The 9298-nt window shown below is 33.6% G+C and overlaps 1 protein-coding gene across 2 annotated transcripts; it reads right to left on the bottom strand.

The window, feature by feature from the left end:
- Positions 1–2583: 2583 nt before the first annotated feature.
- LOC21396183 (growth-regulating factor 1) lies at positions 2584–6470 on the bottom strand. Of its 2 annotated transcripts, none has more exons than XM_010108599.2 (4): positions 5673–6470; positions 4946–5170; positions 4331–4712; positions 2584–3750 (listed from the first exon to the last, which is right to left on the bottom strand). In XM_010108599.2, exons 1-4 carry the CDS (start codon positions 6103–6105, stop codon positions 2919–2921), a joined length of 1872 nt encoding a protein of 623 aa, XP_010106901.1. In that variant the 5' UTR covers positions 6106–6470; the 3' UTR covers positions 2584–2918. The 2 variants fall into 2 exon arrangements, with proteins under 2 accessions (XP_010106901.1, XP_024028334.1); XM_024172566.1 differs by having other exon boundaries at positions 4331–4709.
- Positions 6471–9298: the final 2828 nt, after the last annotated feature.

Genomic DNA, 9298 nt, shown 5'->3' with positions numbered 1-9298 from the left:
TACAAATTTTTGCAGAAGGAAATTTTACATTTTTTTATCCTCCATTTTGAGGTTACTGCGTTTTAAGTTGTTGTACTTTTATATCCTCAGCCCTCAGGTTGCCTACTTGTGTTCAATCTTACCTATCAATTGACTATTTTGACATATAAAATTCTAAAGCTCCGTTCATTTTACCGATTCGAGTTCAGAATTCAAGTTTTATTATAGTAAAAAATTCTCAAAAACACTCACATCTAATTTTTTTACTACAGTAAAAAGTTCTCACATAAAATCACATTTCAATTCAAATTAAAAACTCGAATCAACGAACTAAACAGTCCCTAAGAATACCCCTTACTCAAAAATGATAATATCATAATTTCATAATTCAAAACAGAGAATTTGACCGACAAGCAATATAGATTAAACATAAACGAACAATACAGAGATGCAAAATTGCAACAGTTCAAAATGCATTACATAATTTTTTTTTATTAGTAAGATAAAAAAAAATAAATTATCTTTAATTATTTAATTTTTAATATGATATAATTTTAATTAAATTTAACGCTCACAAATTAAAATTATGAGTACAGAGGCCTACAGAGAAAGAAAGTGTTTATTAACATTAAAATGCGTGGCATAAGAATTATAACGATCCTTTTCGAAAACCACATAAACGTGCTTACCCACAAAAAACCAGAAAATGAATATATCCAACAGAACAACACAATCAACTGAAATGAAATGACATGAGTAGTTAAAATGTCTCGTTCATTTTATTATTTGAGTTTAAAATTTGAGTTTTATTATAATAAAAAATTTTAAAAATAATTATATTTAATATTTTTATTATAATAAAAAAATTTTATATAAAATTATATTTAAATTTAAAAGTAAAAATTCAAAGGGTTAGTTGAGAGATTCGTATCCCAATTTGAATCATAATTCATAATTTATTACTGTATTTTTAATACACATAAATTAAAAATGATTCTAATCTTATAATTATAATCTATGAATTAAATTAATTTAATTTTTAATTTTTTTGGTTGGGACCCACCTCAACATTATTTTCGGTGGGTAGGGGTCGGGGCCTTAAAAGAGTAGAGAGAGAGAGAGAGAGTAGATAGTAGGCTTTAAGATGAAGTCAGTGAAGGACCAAGGACCAAGTTTTTTTTGAGTGAGTCATATCCAAGGGGTTGGTTGTGTCCATATTCAGAGACCCACAGGCCAGTCTCACAGTTTGGGCCCCATCGCCAATAACTCTTTCGCCAGGGGGGCTGATTTCGAGTGACTGCCGGGTGGCAAGGCCACAATTGTGCTTCCTGTCTGAATCCAGGGAACTCCCAAGAAAAAAAAAAAAAAAAAAAAACCTTATTTTATATGTCCATAATTTGCAAGGATTCTTTTGATTCTTCTCCAAAACAAACAAACAAAAAAAAAAAACCCATAATAATTTTGATCTGTTAAGAAGAGGTTTTTATTAAACTTTGTTTCATATAAATGTACCGTTCATTTTAAATAGTATTTTAATAAATATAAAGCTGTAAAAGTACACGCTACTAAATATCTTATTACGGATCCGTTTTGATTGGTTTAGAAAAAGTTGTTTTTGGTTTATTTTTATTTTTCTGTAATTCTTATATATACGTGAGTGTTCACATAAAATTTTACATAGCGTCAACATAGAATTGTTTTTTTATCGTAAATCAAATTGCTAAATATTTATTAAACAGGTAAAATAATAATTCTTATAGATGAGATAACGGTAAAAATTCTCATTTTATACTATATAAAAGTTCGACGATAGGGTGTGAAAAAATACCGTAAAAAAGTATAGCCACCGTAATATCATCAAATATCATTAAGTTGATACTGTACAAGATTGGAATATCCCATCGGAGTTCCATGTTACAGGACAGTTAACATTTTGTATTTTGTATGACTTTTCCGATCGTGCAACTGCAATATGTAGTTATATAAAACTTATTTATAGTGCTATTCTTTAGTGAATTCTCTCTTTTCCTAATCATTCATTAATAATAAAGACATTGCAAAACCACTAAAAATTTTTGGCCTCGTTCATTTCACCATTCGAGTTTTCAGTTTTAAGTTTCTACAGTAAAAATTTCTCAGAAAATGTCACATCTAACTTTTTATACTACAGTGAAAAACTCTTAAAAATTGTCACATCTCAACTCGAATCCACGAAAGCTCTCAGAAAATATCACATCTAACTTTTTATGCTACAGTAAAAAACTCTCAAAAAATATCACATCTCAATTCAAATTGAAAATTTAAATCACGAGACCATCTTATCTCATTCCTCCTATTTTCCTCTGTAACATTTAACATTTAATAGCTAGAAGTTTCCCCGCCATAATTGACTAGCTTTGTCCTCAGTGCCTTCTGTGATAACCCGCTCAAATCCTCATATTAGCTTTAGCCCATGCTAATATTATTAGTACTGTTTTTGACTAGTCACCTACGAAGAATCTATCCACTTCCAGAAAATCCTACAGGAGATATTATTGGGGCTAATTCAATAATGCATTTCTTTAGTCCTATGAGCTAATCAGTCTAACATATAGCACAGATAGAAGCCAGAAAAAAAAAACCAGTTGGATATTATATAATTAAAGAGATTTAACACTTTCAAATTTTACATCATAACTCATTAGAAAATAAAGAAAGAAGTATTGCTAACCCAACAACTATTCCACATGAGTCAAACTGGCTAGTATCCATTCAAATAGGGATTGGATAAGCCATGTCTTTAGTTCTGTAATTTAAGCAACAACAAAAAAAGGGCATAAAATGAAGTTTTGAAAAAAATACAAATACAAATACAAACAAAAACAAAGATCAGAATATTATTCCAAGCTTCCCAATCTCCTCCTTCGCTTTGCCTGGATTAGTAGCTTAGTAGTTGGGCATTACAGAGATGGGACTGAGGAAGTAGCTAGAGTTGAACCAAGAACATCATCATATACACTAACCCCATCAATGTTCTTTTTGTTATCTGCTCTTGGACTGCTTTCTGAGCTGCTGTTTGAGAGAGAACAGAATGTTGACTTCTGCAAAACACCTGTTGGGGAAGAACCCACCTGGGGGCTTCCATCCCAACCTTCTGTCAAGAGGTTAAGCGAAGACGGGCTTTTGTAGGCCTTCACATTCCCCGTTGTATTCGTCAAGACTTCTCCTAACGGACCCCCCATCGAACAATTTGAGCCGCCGGCCCAAGATACCGGCACCCAGCTGGTTTGCTTTCGTGCAGCTGCTTCCCCAAGGTCATTGCTCACCCCGAGATTCATCTGCATTGGCTCGATCTCGCGAGATAGCCTTAGAGGCGAGAGGGCGAGTTTTTCTTGCTTGGGTGAGTTTGAGGAGGATGAGAAGTCAGAGGTTGTTACAGGGATTGACATCGAGAGATTGGTCCAGTCCGATTTCATCTCTTCCGGCCAAGCAATGACCGATTGGTCGGAGTTGTCCTTGGGCCAGTCGTCGATGAAATGGCGGAGCGGGTGCTGGTCTTGGGTTTCCTGGCCACTGAAATCAAGGAAAGAAGAAGTATCATAGTTTTTGGAGTCCATGTAAGAGCTCTCTTGTGAGGGGTTAAGTAGTGAATCGGTAGAGACAAGCCCAAACTCCAAATGAGAGGATCCTCCGGGTACAATTTCTTGTTTCAGAATGTTAAAAGTGGAGTCATTAGATTTCAGATTAACATTTGAAGAAGACATCACGGATAGGCCCCTTAAGTCTTGCATTCTGCAAAGTCACCATTCACTTTGCTTAGAAAATGGCCAAGAATGAGTACAAAAGCTTGAAAGAGAAGAAATCATACAGTATAAGAAGAATTATGTCCCTACCGGTAGAACATAGTTTTAAACTGTCAGATCAAATCCATTACAGTTCAAAATCGACGTATCAAATTTGAACCATATCAAATTAAATAAAATATAACAATTTACTGCGATCTAGGGAAGATCTGACGTTAAAAACAAGGATCAATAAGAATAAGATCAACTTCAAGCCTCTATAAATAATTGCATATAATGCAAACCAAAAGCATGCACTTGAAAATCAACCGGAGAAATTGGGAAACAGCCTCTTGGAGAGGAATCCAAAGTCCAGCTGTTAAGACTAGTCACTTTCACCAAAGTAAAAAAGATGAAATGATGGGGTCTACAGTCTACCATAAAGTAAAGGGAAAGTTACCATAAGCATCCAACCAATTCTAAAGATATTAATATCATATTATAATCCTTTATATGTCCTAATCAAAAACCCAAAAAACAGATTAAGAGAAAGAAAAAAAAAAACAAGAACACGTTCTTTATAATCTCACCTGTTGACAAGAGCAGCATCTGTAGAACTAGCAGCCGCACCAGACTGCAAGCCCTTGAACTGGTGCTGCGTGATGGTGGCGAGGCTGTTGGATGCGCCGCTAATGGGCATTGCCGACGACATCGCCGCCGTCGTTGAGACGGAGGAGGTCATCGGCGGCACCGCCTTTGAGGTGGCAGCGGCCCCAGAGGCGGCATGGCCGGTCTGGCCTTCCACAGGCTTTCTTGAACGATGGCGGCCCCTGTTAATGTGCCTCTCACAGTACTTCTGGTCGGCAACAGCGTCCCTCGAGCACCGCCATTTCTTCCCATCGGTCCGGCGACACCGCCCCGGCTCGGGGTCGGTGTTGTCCGCGTAACCCAGATGGAAAGAGCCCCACCCTACTGCCACGGGACATTGCAGAATTAAAAAAACAGAGAGAACACCAGAAACAGAACCACATTATATAGAGACACTATCAAAAACTGCAGACACACCTCATAACAAACTTTATGAGAAAGCTAACACAAAAAGGAATGTAAGAAAATAAGACTGGAACAAATGTACATTCATTTATTTATTTTGTTTGTTCATCAAAAACATGTACTTGAAAAAAAAAAAAAAAAAAAAAGCTTACATGAATTGGGAGGCAAAGGAGCAGAAGATGAACCGGAAAGGGAATAAGGATTGAGGGATTTCTTGAGGGGAATGAGCAAATTGGATGGGACAGGGACATTTGAAGTGATGTACTTGTAGATCAAGGCTTGGTGCTCTAGCTCAATCCACTGAGACGGAGTGAATGGTCCTCTAATTCCAGTATAAGGCACATGCATGCTTGTATTCAAGCTTCCAGAACCATAACCTGAAAAAAATAAAATAAAAATCCTTATCAAAACGCATTACCTTATCTTTGATAATATCCTAGCACACCGTTTTCCCCCACGGTTTTTGTATCTATCTAGAAGGGGCTAAAAATGAAAAAATTTACTAAAAACTGAATACAAGATTTGTGTTAGAATGAGGAAGTTCCACTTTTTTCTTTCTCGACGGGACTAAAAAGACCTGGAAATTTTCAACTAAAGTACCCATGAAAGGACTCCCTCACCACTTACATGGAAACACATCCACTTACATTATTAGCATACCGAAACCGTACATTTCTCATAAAAACATGCTTAAATCTCTCCTCTCCTCAAATCTCTCACGCAGACCCAAAAAAAAAAAAAAAAAAAAAAAAAAAAACCGCATCTCTGAAATCCCATTACCATCCCAAAAAAAAACCTCCGCACATTAACTCTAACCAACCCACCACACTTTAAAAAAAATAAAATAAAATAAAATAAAATAAAAAACTATCTACTTACCAGCAGCATTTCTAGAGTAAATAGGGGTCATTCTTTGGTAATAAGGAAAAGCCAAACCGGCACCATCTTTGCCCAAAAACGGATTTTCCGGTTTCTGAGAAGAAAAGCTAAGCATATGCTCTTGTTGGTGGCGAACATGATCAGCAGAGAGCAACAAAGGATTAGATCTCATAAGAGGATTATTAACATTTGTCCCTTGAGAAAACGGCATTGCCCTGTAGGCCGATGATGACAAATCCACAGTTTTGGCAACTTTTGAGCTCCTCCACTCATCTTCTTCAAGCCCGGGCCTCTCTTGCTTCACAAACCCAGATCCAACACCCTTTTGTTGATGCTGCTGCTGCTGCTGCTTTGCCTCAGAAGAAGAAGCTGATCCACCTTCAGGATTCGTGGGACCCACCAAACTCTCCAAGCTCACCAAGCTAAAATCCATTTTGGACTACAAGACTTGTGCAAAGCACGAGTTCATGAGGAGGACCGAGAGAGAGATGAACCTCTCAGATGGTTAGAGAGAGAGAGAGAGAGAGAGAAGCACATCTGAAGGGTGGGTTTTTGTATATACTTCAAAGAACTGATTTTTTTTTTCTTTCTTTTTCTTTTTTTCCTTTGTAAAGGGGTTGTCTTTGAGAACTAGTAAAAAAATAATTGGCCGAGAGAGGAGGAGGAGAGAGAAATTAGTTGAAAATGAGGAGAGCAGACAAAGCTAGTAGAGTAGTAGTAGTACTAAACACACACACACGGCTTCTCAAGACATGCTAACACTAGACAAGTTTATTTGTGTTTTTTTTTTTTTTTTTTTTTTCCTCCTTTCAATTGTGTGTAAATGAAATTTTTTGTGAACTATTTATAGACTATTTTTCGGAGGAGAAAGCTAAATTTACTAAAATCTCCTTGGCCCCCCGTTTTGATAAGATCTTATGTTCCGTCACTAAAATCTATTTCAGCTTTATTGATAGATTTTCTTTTTATATGGACTTTGAGGTATTGGGACACCAATTTACTATTGTCTCCCTAGCATAAATGAATAATTACCAGCATGAGGGAGCTAGGGCAAGTGTTTTTTTTTTTTTTTTTTTTTGGATTTAAATAGGATTTCTTTGGTGCCTCCCCAATAATAATCTTTCTTTTTGTAAAGACTTGTATCATAACAGCTAGTTTTATTAAAATATAAATTTTAACGTTCTAAAATAGAAATACTATCGAGATCTTTACAAATGTCTATATCGGTACTTTTATGTTCCTCATTTTTAATGCGGTTGTCGTTTTAATAAACGCTAAAGAAAGAGTAAAAATTGGTCCAAAATAGAAACAAACACATGGAAATACAACGTTAATCATAATTTTAAGATGCCTAAAAAATTTTTTACTCTGAGACAGCTCACATTTAATTAAATAACAAAAATCAAAATGTTGCGAATAAAGTAACTGCATATCCAACGTTATTTTGGATGTACCTATATAAAAGTTGAGTAACAATGTTTTACTAGAATCTATTACGTCAACTGTCAACTAACATGTCAAGGAATTCGGAATTTCACCCAAAATATCATCGCTCATGTCGTCGTTAAAGCCTTTTCGTCGCTAGAAAATGAGAATATTCTTGATTATGTTAAGGATATTATGGCTAATAATCATTAATAATAACTTTTCTTTTTTGTCATTGCTAAAAATTATTCTGCGAAGAAACCTTTAGTAATGACTTCTCATCCCTAAATGCGAGGCAGGAAAAAAAAATAAAAAGAAGAAGAAAAAGATACATAAGGTAGGAAAAGGACTTTCCCACAAATCTTCTATCAATAGCAAAAGAATTTAAATTTCATTCACTTGTTATTCTGTGTGTGTGCTTTTTTTTTTTGAAACAACATATAGCAATACATGTGTCATCGTGAAATGAGCTTATGCAATGCGGTTAATACAATTTTGAGTACGTTTGTTTCACAATTGAAATTAAAAACTTAAATTATTTATGTGAGAATAAAATATTATAATAAAAACGTTGAATTTAAATTTTTATGAAAAAAAATAATATAAAACTTAAGTTGTGAAAACAATAAAGTCTTTTCACATCTTCTAAAATTTAAGTTGCGAAAACAATAAAACCTTTTCACTGTCTTCTAGAACTTAAGTTGCCAAAACAACAAAGTCTTTTCACGTCTTTATTGGTACAATGTTGTTTAGTGTTTCATTTTGCAACAAATTTTCTGCTTCAACAATGATTTATGTCACCGCTATCTCTAGACTCGAGACCATGCATCTCCTTCTTCTCATTTTAGTTTTTTCCCATCTCAATCTCTCGCTTTCTACTATTGCCAATTGACATGATTGTCACTATCGTACGTCATTGGACACATTAACTTATCTTTTCAATTGTTACGATTCTAAGTTGTACTCAACTAATATGTTAAATTGTTTTTTTTTTTATGCAATGTTTGTTTTCTTTTAGTGCTTAATTTTATAAAATGTAAATTTACTTAATTAAATTTAATTAGAAATCATGGTAAAAAAAATTAATTAAATTATTCATGTAAATGTAATAGAATAAGTCGAATACTAAATATATCAAAATTTGATTAATTAAATCCAATAAAAATGTATTTTAAAAAACAAAACATTTAGAGTTGACATTTCAATGTTGTAGCTAAAGATTGAGCAAAAAAATCATTTAACGACGATCTTTGCTAAAATGTCATCATTAATTTTGTCATGTGACATGAATTGCAATTAAACGATGATTATTCACAGTTCAAAAATGAGGAATGTCATGGTAAAAATTTTAGAATGAATTTCAATTTTATATTCTGTTACATTTAAGAAATACTCGTTCCTTAAAAAAAAATTATGCACAATTGTACAATCATTTTTTCTAACTTTGAATACAATTTTATCAATCTTGAGAGATTATTTGTTACTTATATGTTTTGCTGAATTCATTAGAAATACAATTAAAAGAGGATTTCTACATCCAATAAATTGTTAGAAATTAATGTTTCTACTTTTGTTATCATATGCACTTGCTCTCAACTTATTTGTCATATACTTGTATCGATACGCACGTATACATGTGTGTATATGTATATATAAATATACACATACACATTCATATACATAAATATACATACAAAATTTACAATTTCTAATGTGGGGGAGGTTCTATGCCATGTACAACTTTTTTTTTTTTTGTCTTAAAATAAAAGGGAGTAGGGTAGGCATACCTGTATGCTACCAAATTACAATATGTGTAGTGATCAATGATCAATTATCATTAAGAAACAATTATTTTTCAATTATCAATAATCATTAAAAAGCAATTATGTTTGTTTTTAGTTTTTTAATCGTGTACAATGAGGGGGCAAAAATGGTAGAATAATGCTAATTGAAGTATCTTTACCGAGATAGAAACAGGCGCTTAAATTAAGTTAGTATTATATTTTCAAAAAAAATAGTATTGTATATTGGCATAGGAACGTCATTTTCTTTCATTGTTTGGACAAAGATAGTCATATGCACATCTGCAAATTCCAAAACAAATCCCACATCACGTGACAAACTTGAATGGCAAACAACAAATACTAAGAACTCGATCCAAAATAATTTTATTTTTCGTATGAAAATGAAAATATTTTTAA

Source organism: Morus notabilis, unplaced genomic scaffold (genome assembly GCF_000414095.1).
Source record: "Morus notabilis unplaced genomic scaffold, ASM41409v2 Scaffold679, whole genome shotgun sequence".
NCBI lineage: Eukaryota > Viridiplantae > Streptophyta > Magnoliopsida > Rosales > Moraceae > Morus > Morus notabilis.
The sequence above is the reverse complement of the archived record's forward strand: the minus strand, read 5'-3'. Positions and strand labels throughout refer to the sequence as shown.